This window comes from Lissotriton helveticus, chromosome 7 (assembly GCF_964261635.1).
Source record: "Lissotriton helveticus chromosome 7, aLisHel1.1, whole genome shotgun sequence".
NCBI lineage: Eukaryota > Metazoa > Chordata > Amphibia > Caudata > Salamandridae > Lissotriton > Lissotriton helveticus.
The window spans coordinates 1,851,091,296-1,851,117,850 of NC_136068.1; the positions used below are offsets into that span (position 1 = coordinate 1,851,091,296).

Consider the following 26,555-nt stretch of genomic DNA (forward strand, 5'->3'; position numbering starts at 1 on the left):
ATTCAAAGTTTATTGTTGGGCACCATAGCCACGCGGGTAGGCTCCGCTGTCGGCTTACAGCGCCCAGCAGCACTCCACGCGCAGCGGTCATTTTTTTTCACCTCGCCGCCACTTCTTACACGCTGCGCGGCAGGGGCGCTGCAGGCAGGCCGCGGGTGGGCTTCGCTGGCGCTGCTTTAATTAAAGTTTATTTGCGGCCGCGTCACTCGCAGCAAGGGGCCATGGTCATGCGGGTGGGCTCCGCTTGGTGCTTTTATATGAGGGGGGATCGCTTCTGGCATCTGCGACCCCCGGGGCCATTCGCAGCACCCGGGCTCACCTCCGGCCTACGGGCCTATCTTCTCCTGCGGCCGTGGCGAGTGGGCTCCGCCCGGCCAGCACTCTTCTCCGGGGCACAGTCGCGGCCGGTGCAGGTGGGCTCTCTCCGGTCCGCTTTCTGTATCGATGACTCGGCCCAGGACACGGCACACGCCCCACGGGCCTCTCGGCGGCCGGCACCGCCTCACCAGGGGGTGCCCTTTACACGGGCAGCATTCTCCCCCTTTCACCCATGACGAAAATGGCTGTGGCACGCGTAAACACAGCCACCACTCCTCGTCGCCAAATCGCTCGGCCCTATTTATTAACTGTGTCACGTGATGTCGTGACATCAGTGGTGGGTGGGTTTTTAGTGTAGCATTACATTTTAACCCTGTCCTGGGTCTGCTAGGACACAACAACGACCAGTGAGCTGGTTGAATTGGCCGGTACTGCTGAAACTGAAATAAGCGGATACATTAATGATACTGTGGCTGATCCTGTTGTCACGGCTGCGGGTGATACAGGAGAGGAGCTTTTCGTAGGAGGGCAGCAAGTAGCTTCGCCAACAATAATGCCTGCTCCCGCCAGGCAGACAGTTCCTTCACAGAGAACGGCCCCCTCTAACTAAGTCCCGGGTTCTCCTAGCGAGGACTGCTTCTTTTCCCTGAATGATGACTCAGGCTCATCGCTATCAAGTGGGGAGAGCTATACTGGAGACTCGGACTTGGATTCTGAGCCCTCGGCAGTAGAAAGCACCTCAGTCCACAGGGCTTCGGCTGTTCAGAGATCTAAGTATCAGAAAGACACACCTCGCTCTAAACCAAAGGTGGTAGGGAGTCCATCACAATCAGAGGTGGTTAAGAAGTTGGATTGGGATTATTCCGCTACCTCTCAGTCATATCAGGAGGGTGGGGGTATCTATGTACACCAGCCTCATTCTTCCAGTCCTCCACAGACCCCCACTATGGACTTATTATACACCACCTTGAAACAAATGCCAGGGGAGGCTAGATCAGAAAGTCGAAGGGCCAAGCAGGCAAATAAAATACAGGGATTATTATGGAAAATGAATAAACTTTGTGCTGATATGGCAGGAAGAGTTACTGAGGTGGAGGAGAGGACGGGGAAACTGGAGGACGAAGTTTCTAAATGGCAGGAATTTAAGGAGACACAGGAGAAAATCTTGGAGGATGTACAGTGGAAGCTCGAAGATTTTGAGAATCGTCTGAGGCGGAATAACATCAAACTGTTAGGTGTGGCAGACGGGACGGAAGGGCAGGATGTTCGGGCATATTTCATCGCCTTACGTAGGGGGGCTTTTCCGGCTATAACAGCATGGAACTGGGAGAACGAAGTGCAGCGAGCCCACAGGTTCCCTCTGATGCAGAGGAAAGGATATGCAGCATCCCAGGCTGATAGATCCAGGGCTATACTGGTCTACATGGGGAATTACCTACTCAGACAGGAGGTCATGGACAAGGCTAAACCCTAGGCCAGACGATCAGATAATGGCACGACAATTTTTGCCCGCCCAGATTTTTGACACGCCACAGTGGAGAGAAGGTGGCGGTTGAGACAATTGATATCTCTCTTCGAGAAACTGGGTTGTGAAGCTTTTCTGTTGTTTCCATCTCGTCTTAAGGTGCTGGTAAATGGCCAGAATAGGATGTTCTTTTCAGAAATAAAGGCCCAAGCATATTTAGCAGAGCTAAAAGAAAAAAGGGAGCAAAGTGGTGCCAGTGCCTCATTGAGATAATCGATAGCAATAAGTCTATAGCCTTAGTGATGAATTAGTATATTTACTAGACAAAGCACCACTACAGCACAAGGTTACTAGGGTAGGGCACATAGGGAGGGTGGGGAGAGGGCTTGACTTCCTGGGGGCTTTAGCTGTCACACATAGGTCAGGATTGACCTATTTGCCTGTAAGGTGGTGGGGATATGAGGGAGGGGTATTGGGGGGAGTGGGGAGGGGATTGGGTACAGGGCATGGCACATTTTGGCACTATTTTGAATATGGGTTTGGCACATGTTGGAGTACACAGCACGAATTGAAGGCGGAACTGGATTCAGTTGGAGCACTAGATACTAAAGGAAAATTGATTATATTTTGGCCGGTTAATCGGTTAGGGCAGCCGCCAGATGTATTCTAATGATTACACGAATATTTACACTTAATGTGTGTGGCCTGAATGATCGCCTTAAGAGACAACCAGTATCTGCTTTATTGAAAAATGCGCTCGCAAACTTTGTGTGTCTGCAGGAAACACACATTGAGGAACTAAGGGATTTTTATTACAACAATTAGGGTTTTACTTACTCGCCAACTCAAAACAGGGGGTTAAGACCAGAGGGGTGGCTATTTTGTCAAAACTTAAAGAGTTGTGGTGAGGAAGAAGCTCGAGGATCAATGGGGCAGATGGGTTTTGATAGAATATTTGATTGATGGCGACTGGGTTACCGTGGGGTCAATTTATGGCTCAACAGAATATGACCCGGAGATGTTTGATTTTCTTAACTTAGAATTGGCCACATGGGCTCCACGTGTTATTCTCACTGGAGATTTTAATATCAACGGGGCGGGAGGATTGAGTTTGGATTCTTTGGGAGATACCAGGGCAGGAAGAAGAGAGTTTGTCGAGCAAACCTTAGTCTGGCAAAGAATAATGCATTAGTGGATGTATGGGGAAAATTAAAACCTAGTAATTACGGGTTTACTTATTACTCGGCTCCCCATAAGCTATGTGTCAGATTAGATTATTTTCTTGTATCGAACTCTCTACTAGCAAAGTCACAAATTGAAAGACTGTCCCTGATCATTTCCGATCATAACTCTCTGATTTTGTCTTTGGATGTACCAACAAAAGTTAGTCAGGAACGGGTGTGGACTTTTGAGAGGGGGTTGCTAAAAGAATGATGACTACATTCGACACATGAGAGAGTGTAGTAAAGGCTTCTGGGAGATCAATAGGGGTAGTAGTACGGCTTCAGGAATCACCTGGGATGCCTTTAATGTGGGGGTCTGGTGGGAGACATTAAGTTTTAGTATTTTTAAACAGAAGCAGGAGCGGTTAAGGATGGCAGAATTAACCAGGGTGCTGGTAGACGCTGAAGAGGACTTGGCCCATTGTACGGTGACAGGCGCGCCGCTCGAACAGGTACTTATTAAGGTCACCAGGGTGAAAGCTGAGGCAGAAGAGAGTATAGCTAGTAAGGCTGCTGACACCTTTTTAGCAAAAAGGGAGCAGTGCTATGAATTCTGTGAACATGTGGGCCACACTTTAGCGGTTCGAGCTAGGAAGAAAGCAGCTATAGGCGAAGTAAAAGAGATCACGGATAGTGTTGGGTGGCTTCTTACAAACTCTGAGGGGATTCGCGAAGTCTTTAGACAGTTTTATCTCACACTGTATGATGAGGCACAATCAAAAGACCCCTGCGAAATTCAAGCATATCCGCATGATATCCCATTTCTACTCTCTCTGAGGACGAAAAGGAAATCCTAGACGCACCTTTGGAGGCAAAAGAGATTTTGGCCGCCTTATCAAGCCTGCCTTCTGGTAAAGCAGCAGGGCCAGATCAGATCCCTATTGAATTTTTTTATGTTTTTTGGGATGTAATCAGCTTGGCTCTGGTCACTGCAATACAGCAGGCGCAGCTAGGGGCATCTGTACTGGGCACCTGGGCAGGAGCGGATATAGGGATTATTTTAAAGTAAGGGAAGCTGTCTACAGAACCAGGGTCCTACAGGCCAATTACACTTATGAATTCAGATGTGAAGATTTTTTCTAAAGCACTGGCAGTCAGGTTCTCAAGGGTAATAGGTACACTGGTCAGCATTAATCAACATGGCTTCATCCCAGGAAGAGGTCCAACGCACCACATCCGCAAAGGTATTACCCTATTCGACGCCATGGAGGTTTCAGGAGACCCGATGGCAGTTTTGTTGCTGGATGCTGAGAAAGCATTTGATCGGGTCTCCTGGGAATTCCTGTGGTAAATGTTAAGGCGATCTGGCTTTGGGGAGGGCTTTATCATTCGGTACAAGCACTATATATAGCTTCCACAGCTCGAATTTGTGTAAACACAGGATACACATTGCCCCTTCAGATCATACGAGGTAGGAGACAGGGCTGCCCATGTTCTCCACTCCTCTTTGCTATGTATATAGATCCCTTAGTTCATAAAATGGAGGTGAACGACAGGGTTCCCCCAATAGAGACCCAAAGAGGCCATTGTAAGTTTTTGGCTTATGCCGACAACGTGGCGTTTATCATCCCAGTTCCCATGGAGGCTATAAGAGAGGTGGAGGTGGAAGCTGCGCGTTTTGGCCAGGTTTTAGGATATGCCCTGAACAGATCCAAGACCCAAATCATCAAGAATGGGAAGGCAGATTGTTCGGATCTTCGGGTGGTGCAATCTGGAGTTTACTTGGGGGTAAATATCTCCGCGGACCTCGACAGCCTGGTGGAAACAAATATAAGGCCAATAATTAATAAAGCTAAGAAGGATTTGGATAGGCTATATAACCTTCATTTGTCCATAGTAGGGCGCACCAATATTGTCAAAATGATCCTTCTGCCAAAGTTTCTCTATCTCTTCAGGGCAATGCCGCTTATGTTCGAGGCAAAGTGGTTCACTATATTAGAACAGATGATAAACAGATTTATTTGGGCGCACGGCAAGACTAGAAGGGCGCTGAGGTTTATGTTGCTTCCTAGGGAAAGAGGAGGGTGGGCCTTGCCTGACTTGAAATTGTACTATTGGGCAGCAGCTCTACAATACATGACGGGGTTGTTAGGGGAGCAGAGACGGAAGCGGAGGATACACTAGGATCTATAGCTATATATGCGCTGGTGCTTGGTGGGGAGGCAGAGAATGCCTTCTTGAAATATACTGACCCCAGTTACTTCAAAAGAACGACGTTTAAAACTGTGATTGCAGTACACAACATTTGGATGGCATTTATGAAAAAAATTGGTTTGGGGAGATTTAATGCATACACCAGGTTGTTTGAGAACCCAACACTCTAGCGGGAAATATTTACAGACACTGTTTTTTAGAGTGGGGGCGGCGGGGGTTAACGAAGGTGGGGGATATGATGGGGGTTGAGGGAATGTGCCAATGTTCTGATATTCGGCCATCATAAGGTCTTGATTCAAGGAATTTCTTTAAGTATTTACAGGTCAGGAGTTTTTTAGTCACTAAAAAAGGGGGACCGGCTGGCTTTGGGAAGAATGCAATTATGGAAGTAATTCAAGGTGGAGTTGGTTGCACGATTAAAAGATTGTATGCTGAGTTGATTGAAAGTAAAGAAGATGACCTCGAGAAGTACGAAACTAAAGGGGTAGATAAGTTAGGGATAAGGCAGGAGAGTTTTTGTCTGTCACTAGAGCTCGGTCGGAAAACTCTCTGTTCAGCGGCCCTTCAGGCTCAGCACTATAAAACAATGTATTCGTTATATCACACCCCTGCTAGGATTGCACAATGGGGAGGAACAAATGGAATTAACTGCCCTCGCTGTGACAGCTTAGACGCTGACATAGTACGTATTTTTGCCACGTGCCCACACTTGCAACCACTTCATGGTGCCATGGAATTATTTTAAAGAGATCATTGAGAGTAGAGACCACCTTAACGTCATCAAGAATCTTGCTTGGGGTAAACGGTGATGGCATGCAGGCTCAATCCGGTCACTATATATTCTTAGCTATGGCAGTTTTACGAATATGTATTCCCTCGGCATGGCTTGATCGACTTCCACCTACCTTTCATTAATGGCTGGCCAGGCTGCTTTCTGTTTACAATCTCGAGAAGGGGATATATGCAAGGAAGGGTAAAAGGGGAAGAATATTAGGATCACAAATTTGCAAAGCGAAACCAAGGGGATGATGGACGGAGCGCTTGAGCAAATCACACACTCACCCCGAGTCAACTGATCTGGGTTTAATCCATCACCCTTCTTTAGCTCACTCCACCACCCCAGTTTAGACATGGCAATTTGGAAATCAGTCTGACCCTGTGCCTCATGAGAACAGTCCAGCCCGAACTGCCAAGACATGTCTTCCCTAGACCAGAAACAAGCATCCTGGGACCGGTTTCGGGTACATAACCCTCATCAGCCAGGCTATCTTGAATCCAGTGGCAAAGTGAGCAAGGGGCCCATGTCTGGGCATACCCTGCCGACTTAGGGTGAACAAAGCGATACCAAAGGGGATGAAGGACGGAGCGTTTGGGAAAATCAAACACTCACCCCCAGTCAACTGATCTGTATTTAAACCATCACCATTCTTTAGCTCACTCCACCACTTCAGTTCAGACATGGACATATGCAAATCAGTCTGACCCTGTGCCTCATGGGAACAGTCCAGCCCGAACTGCCCAGCCATGTCTTCCCCGGACCGGAAACAAGCATCCAGGGACCATTTTTGGGTTCATAACCCTCATCAGCCAGGCTATCTTGAGTCCAGTGGCAAAGTGAGCAAGGTACCCACGTCTGGGCATACCCTGCCAACTTAGGGCGAATAAAGCAATACCAAAGGGGATGATGGGAAGAGCGTTTGAGGAAATCAAACACTCACCCCCAGTCAACTGATCTGGGTTTAATCCATCACCATTCTTTAGCTCACTCCACCACCCCAGTTTAGAAATGGCCATATGCAAATCAGTCTGACCCTGTGCCTCATGGGAACAGTCCAGCCCGAACTGCTGCCACTGGATTCAAGATAGCCTGGCTGATGAGGATTATGAATCCAAAACCGGTCCCAGGATGCTTGTTTCCGGTCCATGGAAGACATGGCTTGGCAGTTCGGGCAATCAGACCCTACTCCACACATCTGTTGTGTGTTGTTGTATGTGTATTTGTAAAGCATATTTTCACCCGCGAGGGTATCTGGCGCTGACCCTGTGTCGCTCCGAACCCTGGCCATCACCCCGCAGATTTGTTTTTATATAAAGCAAAATAATTCCGATGGTAATGGAGCATTTCCGTGAGCTCTGGATTATGCTACAAAAGGTTGGATTAATCTGTTTGTATTGTTTCTGGTCCTCTTCCTCTTCTCCTGCTCTGTTATTGCTTGCCCCCTCCCACCTACATTGTTGCTTGCTCGCGTTGTGCTGAGTCTACCTTCCGGCACTATATTGCTTTGCTTCCAGGCCTCCCACCCTCCTTTCTCCTGCCCACCAAGCCAGAAAAAAAGCCTTGGCAAAGCCGATTGGTCTCCAGCACTAATTAATCAAAAAGGAGCGTTAAAAAATCTCTATGAAAGGAGAGGAAGGACTCGATTTCTTTGAGCTCCTGAGGCAGTGTGTTCCACATCCTGAATGCAAGGTAACCAAGCATACAGCTCCCGGACCAAGTTTTCTTAAGGCAAGGCAGTAGAAAATTGTGAGCTTGTGATGTAAGACAGGGAGTGTACCTTGAAATTGCTCATGTAGGTAAGTCGGGCCTCATTTGTAGACTGCCTAGTATACCAAATTGTCTTGAACTTGAATATCTATCTGACTGGTAAACCAGTGCAAGTCTTTAGGTCTTGCCTGAGACAGTGTATGTGCTGTCGCTTCTGGGGGCTTAGAGTCTGCCTATTGCTTACCATTGGTTGGCTCCATCGTTATTTTCACTTCCATGCTTTTGTTTGGTTAGTGCATGCCGGCTTAACTTTCCTTTCGTGTTTGTTTCCCCAGTTGAGCGTGGCCAATGTACTGCTTCCTTTCTAAGTGAGTGTCTTTCCGCTGCTCCATAGGTTTTTGAAGTAGGAGTGTGGGGTGCTGTGGAACCCCCAAAAATGACCATGCTAAAATTTAGAAGGTGGATGAGCAGTAAAAATGCCTTTAAAATTTGTTTTTAATGTGGCACATATGCTGAATTTTCAAAGGCAAAGGTTAAATGTCAGGCTGTCTTCTGTAAAAATCCGTCCTTATTCCGAAACCGGTGTTTACTTTTATTTCTCTGACTGCAAAGTGAGAGGATATTATTAAAGTAACCTAAGTGACAATCTTGCTGGGGTACAGGAATTGAAAGGAATAGCTGCAGGATGTCAGTTATTTTCTATTACACAACAACATTTAAGTAATGACTGGACATATATTTCAGAATTTATTAACAATTATACACATATTTCACAATTTATCAGCAATTAGCAAAGCCAAAATGACACATTTGCTGTAATTCAGAAGTTTGAGGGAAGAAAGATTTGAATAGGCTCAAAATAAAACAAGAGACCTTACTTTACCGATTTCCACACATCATCGTTTTTGCGCTATATACTTTTACCAGTAAAACTACATGTCTATGCAGATTTAGTGGCCATTAAAACTGAAATCGTGCTGTCAGCAAATGAATGTGTGCTGCCTCATTTATTATCCAGAATGCATCACCAGCTACAAACAGCCCCCTTACCACCCTCCTTCTGAATGGGCATGGCACATTTGCCACACTTGTTTTTTTTGGTGATGCTTGGAATTTAGCTCAACATTTCTGTTATATTCTGGTCTTCTCCTTCTCTGCGGCTCAGCCTGTGTGTGTGATGTCATTGGAATGTTCGTGTATGCATGGTTTGAATGTGTGATCAGTTTGAGTGAGTGGGGCTGAGCAGCTGGATGCTGCTCCCGGTGGGGCCTTCCTTTCTACCAACTATGACTAATAAACCAACTTAAGTATACCTACGTTTATTGGATCTACTTATTTTACAATGTACATTTAACATTGTAACAATGGCGACGAGGGAGAAAGAACTATGTGTGCAGGAACTACATTTGGAACTTGAAACATGGAACTACAAAAATGATTGCAAATTAACTGTGGAAAAAGCTTTAAGAAGACAAGCAACGCTTTTGATGCCCCACCGGTGTCATGTTACATCTGACAGCCATCCATAAAGACATCCATAAAGGTATGTTACAAGCGTTGGACTTTATATGGGTTTTAAAATATTAGATTTAATTTTCTGGACCGTCGGACTTTGACATAAAAAAGGAGGAGTTTCAGCGTGAAGCTGTATTTCAAATTGTGGGGCTGGTATGCCTGGAAATCCATTGCCATTTGTAACGTACTGTACTTTGCCTACTGTCATTTCCAACTGTCTTTTTCTTCAGCTGAAGATCTGTTTCTTGGCCAGCTGAATGCTGAATGATGACTCAACAGAATACTGCCACAGTATTGGTGATTCTGTGGAACACGTTGTCATCTATGGACGCGCGTCAGCGTCATGAAGGGTCAAGTTCACGCAGTGTTTATGCGCACGTACGTTCATCATTGGCAACAACTGTCATGGCAGGGTCAAAGAGCTTCGAGATTACGGATGACTGACTGCCTAAGTTCTTTCATTGTGCTCCTGTCTCGTCAGTAACATTGAGCGGATTTTCAAAGGGTTCTTCATGAGAAAGGTACTGTGTTAATAGACATTTTGACTGAGATTGATTTTGAAACTGCCACAGATTGCTCACCGGAGCTGTTTTCTTCGGAAACTTCCAACATTACGTACTGCATACATTAATTCTGTTCCATCTGCGCCATCTAGTGTCAATTTTTCATTATGGCACGACTACAGGAAAATATTATCCATTCGATTTAGACACTGTGGATTCAATTCTTTGAATGTCATTTACCTGCCTTGCTGAAGAAGTGGAGCTGTTTATCGTGACAACGGTGACTACTTTTATTGTTTTAGTTTCTTGTTTTGAATTATTTGCTAATCACATGTGTACTTGTGATGATATGTTTACGCTTGTTTACATGTTATGTTCAGAGAGTCTGATTTGATTTACTGTTACTACATGAACTGTTTATATACTGAGATCTTTGTTAATGTGCTCCTTTACTGTCATTTTATTAGATTAATTTATGTTTACTGAATTTAGCTACTTATGTACTGAAACTTTTTTTTCAGGTGCTCATTTGTTTTCTTTAAGTGATGATTTTTAGTGGTCATGTTTTACTACGCAAAGTCGTGGAAGTTTTAGATTTTTCTTTTATAGTAATGAACCACATTTGTGCTAATTTTATTTGAGGAGTTCATTCTTTGTAGTATTGGCTTTAATTTGTTGAGCCATTGGAGTGCGCTATTTGAGTTGGGATGCTCAATTTAATTTATTTCCAGTGATTATTAGTAGGAGCGTGTGATTCTGCTATATGTTTTGGAACTACTGTTGGTAGGTGTTGAGATTTATTTTGCTGTTTGTTTTTGATGAACCACTTTTCTTAGTGCTCTATTCTAATAGAGGAGTTCACATTTTTACTGTGAGGAGTTGTGCAGGGGCTACATTTTTCTTCTATTGCATTGAACCACTTTTAGTGCTCAAAATGTTTTGAGGTATTCAATCCTAGTGTGAATTGTTTGAAGATTATTTTTTCAAGTTTGGATTTTTAGTGTGTATCTTTTGCGGAGCCACATAGGTGCTCATTGTTTGAGGTGCTCCATCTGTTTCAGGTTAAATTATATGGGGCTGCAGAGTCCTCAGTTCTGTTCATTCATGATTTATATTGTTGAACCACGCAAGTGCTCTAGTCAGTTAGAGGTGTTCAGTTTTACAGAGAGCCGATGGGGAGTCATGTACCTCGTGCGGAATGTTGTAATTTGAGTACATTAACTTGGGGTGTCATGTACCCCATGCACTTGGAGTTATGCGCCTTGTGCTGTGTGTTTTATTTTAAGTGTGTTTCGGGTAACGTGTGGGGACTTCTGCGTCCTATTTTTGTTATTCTATTGGGACGCCATTTTATCTAGTTTGGTTCCCTGTCTCTTGCTTTTTGTGACAGTCTGGCCAACTGGCATGATTTGTGATATTTAGGGTTTTGGTTTGTGATGGGTGATGGTGGTTATGTGAGGTCTATTTTGGCAGATTGTTTTGTTATGTGATGTCTTTGGCATTTGTTTTATGCGAGGTGATTTTATGCCTCTTTTCATGTTTTGTGCAAGAATTCCTATATTATGCTTTATTGCTATTTCAGAATATTTATTTGTAGTCATTCATTTATTTGTGTTGACTGCTTATTTGATATCCTGACCTTGTCATCGTCAGGGCATACTGTATTTATTTCCTCTTGCTTTCTTTTCTTTTCTTTGTTTTAAAAGAGGGAGATGTGTTATATTCTGGTCTTCTCCTTCTCTGCTGCTCAGCCTGTGTGTGTGATGTCATTGGAATGTTCGTGTATGCATGGTTTGAATGTGTGATCAGTTTGAGTGAGTGGGGCTGAGCAGCTGGATGCTGCTCCCGGTGGGGCCTTCCTTTCTACCAACTATGACTAATAAAGCAACTTAAGTATACCTACGTTTATTGGATCTACTTATTTTACAATGTACATTTAACATTGTAACAATTTCATGGCAGTCCACTTTTATCTTTTTGCTGATGCATTCCATAAGAGTGCACATGTTTAAAGACTGGCTCCACCTGTCCTGCTCCCTTTCCCCCCAACCCACCTTCTTGCCCTGCAAAAAAAGCATTGGCAAAACTATTAGGTCTCAACTACATGACCTATCGACAGTGAGAACTTTTATCCTGTAAATTTAGCTGCAAATTAGTGAGTGTATTTAATCACAGTGGATCTGCACCGTCCATGCACATTGCTTTAAACACCTCCATTCCCTTTTATTCACCAATGTTTTTGTATGTCACTCGTCTATGCTATTGCCAATCTGATTATTGGCACTGTTTCAATGTTGGAGAACCAAGGCAAGGGGCCATATTATAGAAGCTGCCACAGCTCCGGCGTGCACAGATCGAGGGTCTCATTTATGAGGTTTTGACGGTGTTGGACGTTTACAACAAATCTTTTACCATGCATTGAATCACAACGCGGTCGTTATAACAACCACGTTGTGATTCCGCATACCTTTACTCATGTAGGTAAGTACGGCCTCATTTGTAGACTGCCTAGTATACCAAAGTGGGTGGGGGGGTGTTGAATTTAAAATCCAACACCTTCCCTAGTGTCCACACTGACTGGAGTTGGAATAGTAAATTATACTATTCCAACTTCCAGCACCCCCCGTCCGCAAGTCGTTGTTTCGACTTGTGGATTAAAGGTATGCGGAATCGCAACGCGGTCATTGTAATGACAGCGTTGTGATTCCCTGCAGTGTAAAAGAAAGCGGGATATTGAGGTATATTCGGTTTTGACATAGGGTAGCGCTGCAAGGAATCTTGCTGTGCTGCCCTGCATCAAAACAAAAGGGCAGGAATATGTTGTATTAAAGAGATACGGCTCATTCCTGTCCTTTTCCACTGCGATGGCGCATAATGACCTGCCATGCGCCAATGCAGGCATCCTTGCGCCATGGTGCAAGGGTGCCTGTGTTGCAGGCTGATTGATTTTGTGCGGCAAGGGACACCTTTCTGCACAAAATCAATCAATTACGGCAAGTTCCTCTTTCTATATGTGCTGCACAATGCAATACACATAAAAAGAGGAAAAAACGAGGAGAAATTAAAACATGTCTCCTCATTGCACTGCCCTAATGCCACCGGTGGGGATGCCCTGGAATCTAATGCATTCCCAAGTTTATACTTCCTAGTAATTCTGCTTCAAATTCCATAGGTGTTGTGTTAAAACACCCACAGCAACACCCATGGAACACCCTTCAGCAGAGTTCTGCATGAAAGGGGCACATATTTACAAGCCATGTAAAGCCACGTAAAGTGACTTTGTGTGGCCTTGTAAATATTGTGTGGCCCATTGCGGCACCTGAGTGTCCAAAAAGTGAGTCTCTGGCACAAGGGGCCTCGTAAATTAGGCCCTGAGTGTCAAATGCATAAGATCACTGAGGCTGTGAAAGACTGAGCAAATGAAACTGCAGAAGTCACTCGCCAGGTGGTGAGTCGCTTTCTGAGTTTGTGCCTTGAGTACTTCAAAGTGTAGGATGTGCACAACCTGGTTTGTGTCCACTGGTTAGCCGTGCCTCCTGGGTATCACTCTCCTCCTAGAGTGTACTTGAATAATCTACTAGTTGCAGGACTATTACACCATAGTCCTCTCGCCCAGGGCATCAAGAAATTGCTGATACTTCAGCTAATGAGATTCAAACGTGATATTCATTGATTTGTACAAATGATTCAATCAATTTTATTCACTGTAGTTTCTTATCATCCATGTTATATTCACATATTTCGTCATATATATATTCATATTTCTTCCAAATGGTATTTTATACAATCCCCAATGTAATCACTTCCAATGCATTTCGGTGCCCTTTTGCATCTTCATCAGGGAAACCTGCAAAATTATAAATAACACTTGCTTCAACCTGTACTATAAACATAAGTATACAATTCTAATGTGCATCAACAGTAATGATATAACGATAGTACTTATATTCATTTAAACACGCTATCTCTAAAGTGAACGATCAGGGTTAAATCGCTGACATGCTATGTTCAATGCAATGTCCTCTTTATGCACACGATATATTATCGTTTGTGTACGTATAGTTACTAAAAAAAGCCTCGTTGTACATGGGCCGCCCACACGCTTGCATATTACGGTGAAATTTTAATAAAACATGTGCTTAATGCGATCTAGATAACACCTCAATGTCTCTCACCTAAAAATCGTTCCTTTCAGTTCCAAGCGCTGACGCTAATGCTGCTATGCTCTTCCTGGTGTAGGGCTCCCAGGTGTCAGTGGTAATTTCAAAAACTCGCGCATGCGCTGTGCTATCGATATGTGTTTTTTTGCAATTAACTTTACGCAAAAACGCCGCAGCGGTCCTACGTCTTACTACCGTTTGTGTTGTTCTAATGATTCCACGCCAGGGCCATGTCCAATGAAAATGTAAGCCAATTACTACTATGTTAGTTGATCTCTCGCTCGTGTGGAATACATAATTACTACCAGAATACATATTGCAGTTAATCACAAAAGTGTTCAAAGTTCACATGATTATATATATGGTGCCCAAGGTCCATATGGATTTTAACAAACCACCCTGTCGTCCAATAGTCTCTACAAAAGGAAGCCTCCACGAACCAGTGGGTAAATTTATAGACACATATTTGCAGCCACTGGTGATAAAATCTTCATCATATATCAAGGACTCAACAGACTTTTTATTAAGATTGAAGAGCCTCAAAATATCCGATGACATCATCATGGTAACCATAGACGCGAAGACGTTGTATACATCCATACCACATAAGGAGGGCCTGGAACCCATCGAAAATGCACTACTCCATAGTGCATATGAACTCAACATGCAAATATTCCTAATGGAGTTGATGGAATTCACGCTAATTAACAGCTATTTTGTACACCAGCAGTGATGGTTCATACAACGCAGTAGTACATCCATGGGAAATTGCACCGCACCGGCGTATGCCAATCTATTCATGGCAGCCTTTGAGAACCAACATATTTACCAACGACAAGAATGGGCAACACAACTATTGATGTACACAAGGTTCATCGACGATATTTTTCTAATATGGAAAGGTGATGCAGAAACATTATGTAGAGAACTAGAATTACTAAATAGCAGCAATGAACGCATTAGCTTCACGTGGCAAACCAGCACCGAAAAAATCCAATTCTTGGACGTAGAAATCACCAGGTCCAATCATCAATTTCAAACTAACCTTTATCGGAAACCAACTGATAGAAACAATTTACTCAAATATGAAAGTCATCACCCTCAAACACTAAAGACACACATGCCATATTCGCAATTCCTCAGGGTCAGGAGAGTGGTCTCGGAGACTCAAGAATGCCAAGAACAATTGACAAGTATGTCACAAAGGTTCCTAGAGAGAGGGTACCCAAAACAGACTATAGAAACTGCGTTAAAAAGAGCACAAAAATTGCCCAGAGAAGAACTTTTCAAGTACCAAAGAAAACAAACCACACAAAGAATAACGTGTGTAAGTAAATTCTCGAACGTAAGTACTAATTTCAAAACCATCATTAAGCGACATTGGCAGATCCTAAAATTAGAAGAGGATTTTAAAGGAATTTTCCAAGAAATTGTCATGTTACCATTTCCATACCATTTGGAAGAAATATGAATACATATATGACGAAATATGTGAATATAACATGGATGATAAGAAACTACAGTGAATATAATTGATTGAATCATTTGTACAAATCAATGAATATCACGTTTGTATCTCATTAGCTGAAGTATCAGCAATTTCTTGATGCCCTGGGTGAGAGGACTATGGTGTAATAGTCCTGCAACTAGTAGTTTGTGCCTTGAGTATTCATACAGAGGACGCTAATTCAGAAGTCTACCCCCTAGTGGCTCCAGCAGTCTCTTCTGCCAGGTCTTTCTCTACCACCTAACCAATATGGGCCCTAGGAAAAGAACACATGCATGCAGTTCCTCATCCTATTGGCTCCTAAGTTGCCCAGTAAGAAGCGTAGTAAATCTGACCAATGGCTGCAGCCTTGAGAAGGTACCCACCAATCACTGTTTAACATGGAGCCATTCACCCAGGTCCACTTCCTGTCAGGACACGCAAGGAAAATCCCGAGCCAGACCGGATTACTGTGCTTCACACTGCCGCGTACAAAATTCTGGGAACGTGAAAAAAGTGCAAGAGGTTAATGCTGGCAAATGAAGACGCACGTTTTGGTCTTTTTCATCATTAGATTTAATATTTTCAGAGTTACACATTAATTTTACTTTAAGTAGAAACATATTCTTAATTTGAAAAAACTAAAATGTAATGGGTCTAAATGTAACAGGGCTATCACGATGCCAGTAATTTAAGTTGATATAGATTTTAGGCGTCTTTGAATGGATAAATGATAGTTCCTCGTTGAGTGAAGATAAGAGAAATATTTACTTTTATAAAATAATTGTGTTTTCGTCCTTCCAGGGTCATAATAGCATAGCATCGATTTTAATTATCTTCTTTTGCACATGTTCATAGCCTATAATGTCTTATTGGAACAATGTCAGAGTTCTACTCTTCGTTACTTTTTGATTGTTATAAATGATATTGTGCACTACAAAAACAGCTGAACATTGAATGTTGTCTATTTCATTATCACATAGTTTATATATCTCTAAATGTTGTATTTCTATTCAGAAGCCTGCAATAGTGGAAGCTGTCATCGGTATCCTTCTGAAGGCAAGGTGATAAATGTAAATTTAATTGCAAAGTATTCTGGGTGTTTTTCTGAAACATACCCAGCAGTGGCGTAACACAAAGTAATGTCCCCCCCCCCCTGAACTGTATGATGGAGGCTACTGGGTGTCCCATATCTTACAGATGTTCATTGTCCTTTGGCTGAATAGTGCCCCCTGACGGATTGGGGACCCCTTGAAGCGTTGATGGCCCCTCCACTGCAGGAACTGTATGGGCCTGACTCAGTGACGCCCCTGGTACCTAGCCTTTAATCTCCATGGACCCTTGTTATTCTTTAGATCTACGTCATCGAGTGGTCGGATAAGTAGACCTGCATAAAATTCGACAAGGTACTCGAGTTGAGATGGTCTTGGAAACACATACAAGGCGGCCAATATTATTGAGGGAACTAACAAAGAAGACTTAGAATGGTTCCAGAAAAAGTGGAGGACACAAGATTCTCATTCAGCCCCAAAATAAATCAAAGATCCACGTAGACGTTTCATGCATAATTTCATACGTACCACCTTTAATAACAAATACACACATTTGTCCTATCGCCCTTCCAACAGGCTGTAGTCTTGTTCAGATCAGTATTTGGAAGAGATTAGATTTGCATGATGGGACAAAGAGATGACCACAGCAAACCCTGACTCCCCCATTTAGTCCCTGCTGAAATGCGGGGAAAAAAAACAATAAATATGATAAACAAGCTTTTGCAGTGCAATAGGTCTCGCATTTGCGAGCGTTTAAGCAATTGGCATTGTAAATGACAGCACCTTTTATTTATCTGTTTTGATAATTAACACATAAATAAAAGGCATTGTCATGTCCAATAGCTCTAACTGCTAAATGCAAGACCTATTCAAAGAAACAGCCGCCATTGTCCCTGACGGCTTAGAAGGTGAAAGTGCGCATGATGCGCTGAATGTTGCAGGAAAGCATGTCTTCCCTGCAGTAGGAGAAACTACTTAAAGAAAATAGTGCTTACAAATGAAACAAGCATTGACATAGCCAATAGGTCTTGCTTTTGGGACCTTTTAAGTGTTTAGTTACAATATCCATAGTGTAACAACATCAACTGTTGTGTGGCTAAACACTTATAAGGTCCCAAAAGTGAGACCTATTGGTTATGCCAAGTATTGGATCTGGCTGAGCCAAATTGTTTTTGTTGTAATGTATATATGAACAAACAAAATACGGGAACTCGCACAGCTGAAGGTAAATCAGGTAGTGTCTTTTGAACAGTAAGTGTGCAGCAAGAGGAAACACTGTCTGCTCCAACAGTGTGGAAACCAAGGTACTCGTACAAGGCTCCCTCAATAGAGAGAGCACCTCTGTGCACAACTAAAAGACCACAGGTCTAGTTCCATATGAACCGAAAGTACAAATGTTAATACCATGTGCAGTATTAGTCAGCTGTCACATTTTATTCATGTAAAACAGATGAAAATCCATGAATTTATCCACAAACTTAGATTCATTCCAAAGAAAATTAGTTCAAATCATCAAATCATTATGCATCCCATTATGTATCCCAATGCATTTCGGGTCAAGCCCTTCTTCAGGGGAAAGCTCTAAGGAAACAATCCAAAATGAAAACATTTCAGTCTCATGTTCTGATAAATAATGGCCAATAACATACATCACAAAAAATCCATCATGGTATGTATTCATGCATACAACTAAAATAAACCAAGGGGTGAAAGCCAGTGCATCCGTCATAAATACGGGTAAAAAGATTAATAGGTAAACGTGCTAGTGACAATACAAAGAAAAATAGCGATAACATGACAATGTCATTCTATCATTCACACCCTGTAAGTACCGGCACCCGGACCCACGTTTAGCCACGTTATCTTTGGTTGTTACAGGTTTCAGACTTTACTGCACGAGGGTGGTTTAGCGCACACGGAGTATTGGCTTGTAACACGCATTTTCGAATCGAATTTGAGCATTACCACAGCGGGCTATTTTGATCACTTTCACTCTCTCTCTTTAACTCAGGGATAATGGTCATGTTATCGCTATTTTTCTTTGTATTGTCACTAGCACGTTTACCTATTAATCTTTTTACCCGTATTTATGACGGATGCACTGGCTTTCACCCCTTGGTTTATTTTAGTTGTATGCATGAATACATACCATGATGGATTTTTTGTGATGTATGTTATTGGCCATTATTTATCAGAACATGAGACTGAAATGTTTTCATTTTGGATTGTTTCCTTAGAGCTTTCCCCTGAAGAAGGGCTTGACCCGAAATGCATTGGGATACATAATGGGATGCATAATGATTTGATGATTTGAACTCATTTCCTTTGGAATGAATCTAAGTTTGTGGATAAATTCATGGATTTTCATCTGTTTTACATGAATAAAATGTGACAGCTGACTAATACTGAACATGGTATTAACATTTGTACTTTCGGTTCATATGGAACTAGACCTGTGGTCTTTTAGTTGTGCACAGAGGTGCTCTCTCTATTGAGGGAGCCTTGTACGAGTAATGTATATATGTTCAGCATTAATATGCCATATATGCCTGGTACACTCAAATTATTTTTGCCCTGCTTTCGTATATGTGTGCCGCGGCCCAGAATGTGCCATGTACCAATTCAATAAAATATGTTGAGAAGAAAAAAAAAAGCAGAACCACAATGGGTGCTGCACTCCACCCAACCTATGCCCTAGGGCATTTTAAGCCTTAAGGTTAAAGTTAAAAAGCCATAGAGGCCACCGACTCTGCACCGGATTCATGAAGATACAGATTAAAGAGGAAATTCACATTCATTTATTTTTGTCTTAGATTTTTGACTTTTATTAGTATCCATAAACTTTTCTTCCCCAGACGTAGTTCCTGGAAATCTGCACAATGTACAGATTTTCAGAAGTACACCTGAACAGTGTTCCTGCAATAAAATGTCACTACTTTTGTATGCCTTTGTGAACTTGCCAATAAACCCCTAAAATGGCAATATTCATATAGAATTGGTGCAAAAAGAAATTACCTCTTTTCACTTTTTCTGATAGAGACTATGACATTTTGGAGCCGGTCACAAAGGCTTTCAAGAGTACCAGAAGTAGCACTCCAGCTGAACTACTTCTACTCATAGAAACCTTTTGAATAGGCACCACTGTTTCAATACCTTCAAGGCATTTCCTTGCATTATTTAATAACTGTGCGATTTCTCAATGTATTTCCAGTCATTATTGTCTCTTTAATTTCTATTTGACCCTTAAAACATATAATTTTAGTTGGCAACCACGTTTTTCAGTATATTTTGTCGGCAAAAAATCTTTAAACCAATTTTCAATTTTTGACTTGCTTTGCCCCAGATTTTTCTACATACTTTTGCCTTTTTGTCATCTTTCAGAATAACGTCATTGCCGAGGAAGCTTTGGTTACCTATTAAGCGGCTTTAACACACTATTCATTGTGGGTAAAAATGTAGGTGTGACAAAGACAATCACCAAAGCTACGCACCTATTCATCCGAGGTGCGAGATGATGAAATTGTATTGCCTCCCTGTCCTCCGCAAGTTCGTGCACCGCCTCTTTGTTAGTGGTTAAAGAATGCAATCATTAACAAGAAGAAAAAACGGTGTCTGTATGCCTGTGAGTAAAGCAGAAGGCCACTCTCCCAGCCTTCCCTCTTTGGATGTCAGACGGAGTCTGCAAATCTCCAAACCGAGGCAAGCCTGCTCTGTACATGAAGGCCTGCACCCCTGCCCAGCAAGTACCCATGGCATGCGGGGACAGAGCTAGGGCAGAGAGGTTCTGTGAGGCTCTGTGGTAATCTAGACCAATGAGATGAGGGGAGATGGACAGAGTGCCAAGAGCCGACACCAAGAGTTGGGGGCGGGGCCTATTAAAAAGATCATATGTACCCATAATTGTGTTATAAGTGAGTGTCAGCACAAGAATCACTGCTGGAGTTGTGTTCTCGTGAGTTCCCAGCCGTACCCAGCAGAATGGTCCATAGTGCGAGGAGCTTGGGACACGTTTGTGAGACAATGAGCTCGGGGTACATCATGGAGACTCATAAAGTTGAGGAGACTGAACTGTCGAGGGCTCTGCTCGCGTGCATTCAACTCCAATTGGAGCGTTACAGCGTCCATTAAATATTAATGCAACGTCTGCTCTATGCCCTGATAGATTTATAATTATAGATTCTGTAGAGGATGGTAACTGACATGGTAACTGACATCACTGTTTGGTAATGACACTCCAAAAAATTATGCTTGACAATCCGACTAATTCCTTCTAGCCTCACTTCGAACCTCACCACTGTTTTTGTGCTCTACCGCTGCTGTTTTTAAGCAGGCGTCTTCTGCCTTCGAGAATGTATGCGCAGATTAACAGACAGGGCTGTTGTTGCAATGGCTCAATGAAGACGACGCCCCAGCTCACAAAAATGACGTCCGTGAGGCAGCCTATTAATTGTACAATTTGTTTTGGTTGGAATGCTGGTGAAAAATGTGACAAATGACTTGAAAATGCGGAATGACGAATTTGCATTTCTATTATATGCAAGCAGTTTTTCGGCTGGAGCTGTGATAAAAAATGGGGTCGGGAAAACTCCTCAAAATACACAAGCGGTGAAAATCGCGGCCGCCGAAGTTAAAGCGAGGTTGAGGGCAGACCTCAAAGGTGTTTCAGTGGTGCGCGCAGCCGGAAGTCCATGTATGAAGTTTACCTCGCAGGAGCCAGCGCGATAATTACTAACAGATGGCGACGCTGCTGGCTCCCGTGAGGTAAACGCCATACATGCACGAGCACTAATAGGAAACAGTGCAGAACATGCACGAGTTTCAAGTAAAGTGCTGAGCGACTACAAGAGGTCCCTCTGAGCAGTTCTTACGCACTGCATAGCGAGACCTAAAAAGACTCACTGTGTAACAACCGCAGTAAAACGGCCAGTCCTCATGGGAGGTTTTGAATGAAGACAAGGCGGTACTAAGGAGGGACTAACTAGCCTATTAATGAATCAGAAGCCAGCATTTACGACGGACAATGACAAAAGCCAATTACAATTATGGGCGGAGAGTGGGCGGGGCCTCTACTCCATATTTCAATACAGCATGGCTTGCAGAGCAGCGCATGCGCTGCCCAGGTCCGACCTAAAAAGCATGTTCAGGCTTTGCACTTTAACTATTTAAACCATATCTGCTCCAGCGGAGAAAGGTCTTTAACTCTGAGCGAAAAAAAGTGTTTAATTAAAATGGAAGGTGGGAAACAGTGCAGAACAAATTTTTTTTATATTCTGTTTTTTTAACAGACTGTTTCCTCTCTCCTCCCATTTACATGACTGAGGCACTTAAAAGACGGCGCAGAAAGCAATTAAAATAGCGCCTGGACCGAGGTGGTGGTTTTGGCATTTGGACACGTATTTGTCCCTTCTCTGGGGCCACCAGGCTGGATGTGCTGACCTCCTGCCCTTTCCTCCCCAGCCCCTGTCATTCTGCACACAGTATGTCATACTGATCTAAGCAAAGGTGGCATGAGCCAGACCCTCTACTCAGGGGTGTTTATACATGAGCAACCATAAACACACACATTAAACATAAACACAGACGCGCTAGCATGTACACAAACATGCAAAACAAACACATCGCCAGTACTTGCAGAGAATGTGTGGTTTTCTATAAATTTTGCTTACAACCATTGTCCACTCCTGCGGAATTGTTTACATCGCCTGAGCGGACAACTGGTGAAAAATGACTGGGAGATGTCATCCACCCCAGAAAACTATGAGCAGGCCTCATTGCCTCATGGTTATTCACGGCTAGTCATACTTCATGGCTAGTCACTCTTCCTTCGTTGAGTCATATGCCACAGTGCCCTCTAGTGGCAAAGAGTAAGAATGCATGAAGGAGCCCTCCAAAGTCCTGATCATTGGTACAACCATGTTCTAAGTGGGCACCAATCACAGTCCAATTTATGTTTCTTCTCCCTGGGCAAACCTGGCCCCACTCACTCCTGCGAGCTGTGGAGTAACAAACAGCCATCCGTCCAGAAGAGCTGTGAGGACAGAGACCAGATGCTGTGAAGACTGTATGATGGAAGTGTAAGAAGTGAGGAGATCTGATTGTTGCACTATTCTCACTCAATCAACCTCTTAAATCCTGTGCACCTACTTCCGACACACAATTAATGCGATGCAAGGAATGCTTGAATTTATCTCAGTCACGGGGGATCGCTCGAGCCATGTTCCTGTCCGTGTCTGTCAACCATGTGTCACTCTAGACAGTGACCAGCCACTTGCATTCAGCCATGCCCCTGGTCCAATAGCAGTCCAGCCCGGACTGCGTTATAAGTTCCCTCCAGAGGGGAACATAGGCATCCAGAGTCCAGATTCATGTTAGTTAAGTCTTATCAATTCAACATAGCTTGAGCGAGCCCTATGGCACAATTTACACAGGACCCAGGTCTAGCCACACAAGGATGGTGCCCTTAATACAGTCCAAGAATAGCGTGACCCTAATTGGGTGGCGTCCCCTAGTCACAGCTTGATCCCATACAGGGTTGTAAGTTTCAAAAAAATGAAAAGTCCAATATCAATGTTCCAAGATTTTCTTTATTCTTCAATCTTGATCAATGTGTTTTCATGGTTTCAATATTTATGTCTTGCATTTTCAATGTAAAATATTGGGCATTCAGCTACGTGTCCCAAAAAACATATTTATATCCAATGCATTTCGGCTATACAAGCCTTCATCAGGGATATAGATTCTAAAATCAAAATAGATAAATCATGCATGAAGGTACATGGGAAAAAATGTATCTTATCAAAGGTTAAAACAAAAGAATAATGATCATTGTTTATCGACGCTATGTCTCAACAACCAATAAATAAGGGTGTTCAGATAGTACCAGAGTGAAGGTGAAGAGCACGAATAATGTGAAATCCCCACGAAGTCTGTTCTATTCAATCGCCGTGGTGAGAAAACAAATGATATGTCCAAAGTGCAATCACAAGAAATAATAACCAAACGTATCCCCAAATAGAAGGAAACAGTGTATGCTCGATAAAGTTGTGGTTACATGCATGCTCAATCTCCCGTTCGTTACGTATACAATCAATCAATCAATCATAAGCATTTATACCGCGCACTACTCACCCGGAGGGTCTCAAGGCGCTGGGGGGGGGGATCCGCTACTGCTCGAACAGCCAGGTCTTGAGCTTCTTCCTGAAGGAGAGGTGGTCTTGGGTCAAGCGTAGGTCTGTCGGGAGGGAGTTCCAGGTCTTGGCGGCCAGGTGGGAGAAGGACCTTCCTCCTGTTGTCGCTCTTCGGATGCAGGGGACGGCGGCGAGGGCGTGACTGGTCGAGCGGAGATGGCGTTTGGGAGCGTAGAAGTTGAGGTGGCTGTTGAGGTAAGTCGGGCCTTGGTTGTGTAGGGCTTTGTGTGCGTGGGTGAGGAGCCGGAAGGTGATTCTTTTGTTGATCGGGAGCCAGTGCAGGTCTCTCAGGTGTCTGGAGATGTGGCTTCGTCTGGGGACGTCGAGGATGAGTCTCGCCGAGGCGTTCTGGATACGCTGGAGTCTCTTCTGGAGCTTGGCGGTGGTTCCGGCGTAGAGGGCGTTGCCGTAGTCCAGACGGCTGGTGACGAGGGCCTGGGTGACCGTCTTCCTGGTCTCGGTGGGGATCCACCGGAAGATCTTACGTAGCCTGCGCAGGATGTTGAAACAGGACGAGGAGACGGCGTTGACTTGTCTGGTCATGGAGAGGGAGGAGTCCAGGATGAAGCCCAGGTTGCGTGCGTGGTCTGTCGGTTTGGGTGCGTTGCCCAGGGTGGGGGGCCACCAGGAGTCGTCCAAGGCGGAGGGTGAGGAGCCCAGGATGAGGACTTCCGTCTTGTCTGTGTTCAGTTTCAGGCGGCTGGTCGTCATCCACTCGGCCACGTCTTTCATCCCTTCGTGTAGGTTGGCTCTGGCGGTGGCGGGGTCGTTGGTCAGGGAGAGGATCAGCTGGGTGTCATCGGCGTAGGAGATGATGTTCAGGTTGTGTTGGCGTGCGATGGCCGCAAGGGGGCTCATGTAGACATTGAAGAGGGTGGGGCTGAGCGAGGAGCCCTGAGGGACGCCGCAGATGACTTCCGTGGCTTCTGATCTGAACGGGGGGAGGCGGACTCTCTGTGTCCTTCCGGCGAGGAAGGAGATGATCCATTCCAGTGCCTTCTCCTTGATTCCGACGTTGCTGAGGCGCTGCACTCGGGTGCGGTGGCAGACAGTGTCGAATGCCGCGGAGAGGTCCAGGAGGATGAGGGCCGCTGTTTCTCCGTTGTCCAGCAGGGTTCGGATGTCGTCAGTGGCAGCGATGAGGGCGGTCTCGGTGCTGTGGTTGGCCCGGAAGCCTGACTGAGATGGGTCGAGGGATCCAGTCGTCTCGAGGAAGGCTGCCAGTTGCTTGTTGACGGTCTTCTTGATGACTTTGGCTGGAAACGGGAGGAGCGAGATGGGGCGGTAGTTCTTGAGTTCGGTGGGGTCCGCCGTTGGTTTCTTTAGTAGAGCGCTGAGTTCGGCGTGCTTCCAGCTCTCAGGGAAGGTGGCGGTGTCGAAGGAGGTGTTGATGATGTCCCGCAGGTGGGGTGCGATGACAGCGTCGGCCTTGTTGAAGACGTGGTGAGGGCAGGGGTCCGTTGGAGATCCGGAGTGGATGGAGTTCATCGTGCTGATGGTGTCTTCCAGGTTGATCGGTGTCCAGGCGTTGAGGGTGGTGGTGGGGGCGTTGGTGTGGTCGTGGGGAGCGTTGTTTGTGTGCTGAAGCTGTTGTGTATGTCAGCGATCTTGTTGTGGAAGTAGGAGGCGAGGGAGTTGCAGAGGTCTTGCGATGGGGTGATGTCGTTGGTTCCGGCGTTGGGGTTGGAGAGCTCTCTCACGATGTTGAAGAGTTCCTTGCTGTTGTGTGCGTTGTTGTCCAGCCGGTCCTTGAATGCTGTTTTCTTGGTGGCGTGGATCAGTTGGTGGTGCTTTTGGGTGGCGAGCTTGAGGGTAGTCATGTTGTCCGGTGTAGGGTCTTTTCTCCAGGCTTTCTCGAGGGCACGGCAGTTCTTCTTGGAGCTCTTGAGTTCGTCGGTGAACCACGGGGCCTTCTTGCTTCCGGGTCAGCTGGGCGGGGTCCTCAGAGGGGCGAGTTCGTCCGCGCAGGTGCAGATCCATTTCGTGAGGTTGTCGGCGGCTTGGCTGGGGTTTGCTGAGCTGGCGGGAGGGTGCTGGTTTAGGGATGCGGCGAGTTGGTCGGCTGTGATCTTGTTCCAGCTTCTTCGTACAGCCTGTTGCTGGTGGTGGTGGACCGTGGTCCTTCTGAAGGTGAAGTGGATGCAGCTGTGGTCCGTCCAGTGGAGTCCTGTGGCGTGGCTGAAGGCGATGTCTTTGCTGGACGAGAAGACGGCGTCGAGTGTGTGTCCGGCGAGGTGGGTGGGGGTGGTCACCAGCTGCTTGAGTCCGAGGGTGGCGAGGTTGTCAAGCAGGGTGGTGGTGTTGCGGTCGTTGTTGTTCTCCAGGTGGAAGTTGATGTCCCCGAGGAGGATGTAGTCATCGGAGGGGAGGGCGTGCGGGCTGATGAAGTCAGCGATGTCTTCGCTGAATTGAGTGCGTGGTCCCGGGGGTCGGTAGATCAGGGTGCCCCTGAGGGTGGTCTTGGGGTCGGTGTGGATCTGGAAGTGCAGGTGTTCGGCGGTTGTCAGGGTGTCGTCGGTGTTGGTCGAGATGCGGATGCTGTTCCTGTGGATGATGGCGATACCTCCTCCAGTCTGCTTGTCGCGGTCTCTCCTAATGATCTTGTAGCCCTCTGGGATGGCGATGGCGATGTCGGGCGCTGAGGAGTCGTTCATCCAGGTTTCCGTGAGGAAGGCAACGTCAGGAGCTGTGGTGTCGAGGAGGTTCCAAAGTTGGACGGCGTGTCTGTGGACGGAGCGGGTGTTGAGCAGGATGCACCTCAGGTGGTTGCTGCCGGTGTTCGGCTTGGTGGGCGCTGGTGCAGTGCAGGTCCGGATGCAGGAGAACTTGCAGGACTGGCAGGTGAAGGGTCCGTGGGTGCGTCTCGGGGTGGCTCGGTAGCATCCGGGGGTTCGGCCGGTGTAGAGTGCGTTGAGGGTGGCGGCGTCGTACGTCCGGTGGGTGGGCTGGGGTCTGCGAGGGCCAGGGGTCCTGGCGCTAGGCGCGGTCCAGGCGCGGACGGGCGCAG

At 45.2% G+C, this 26,555-nt stretch overlaps 1 protein-coding gene across 1 annotated transcript in view; it reads right to left on the reverse strand.

Moving 5' to 3' along the window:
• The window catches only part of LOC144767768 (killer cell lectin-like receptor subfamily B member 1B allele C), a 150,725-nt gene that overhangs the window by 43,639 nt on the left and 80,531 nt on the right, over positions 1-26,555 (reverse strand). The window contains exon 6 of the mRNA XM_078651150.1: positions 15,696-15,808. Within this exon, the coding sequence (XP_078507276.1) occupies positions 15,696-15,808 (113 nt within the window). The remainder of the gene's footprint in view (positions 1-15,695; positions 15,809-26,555) is intronic.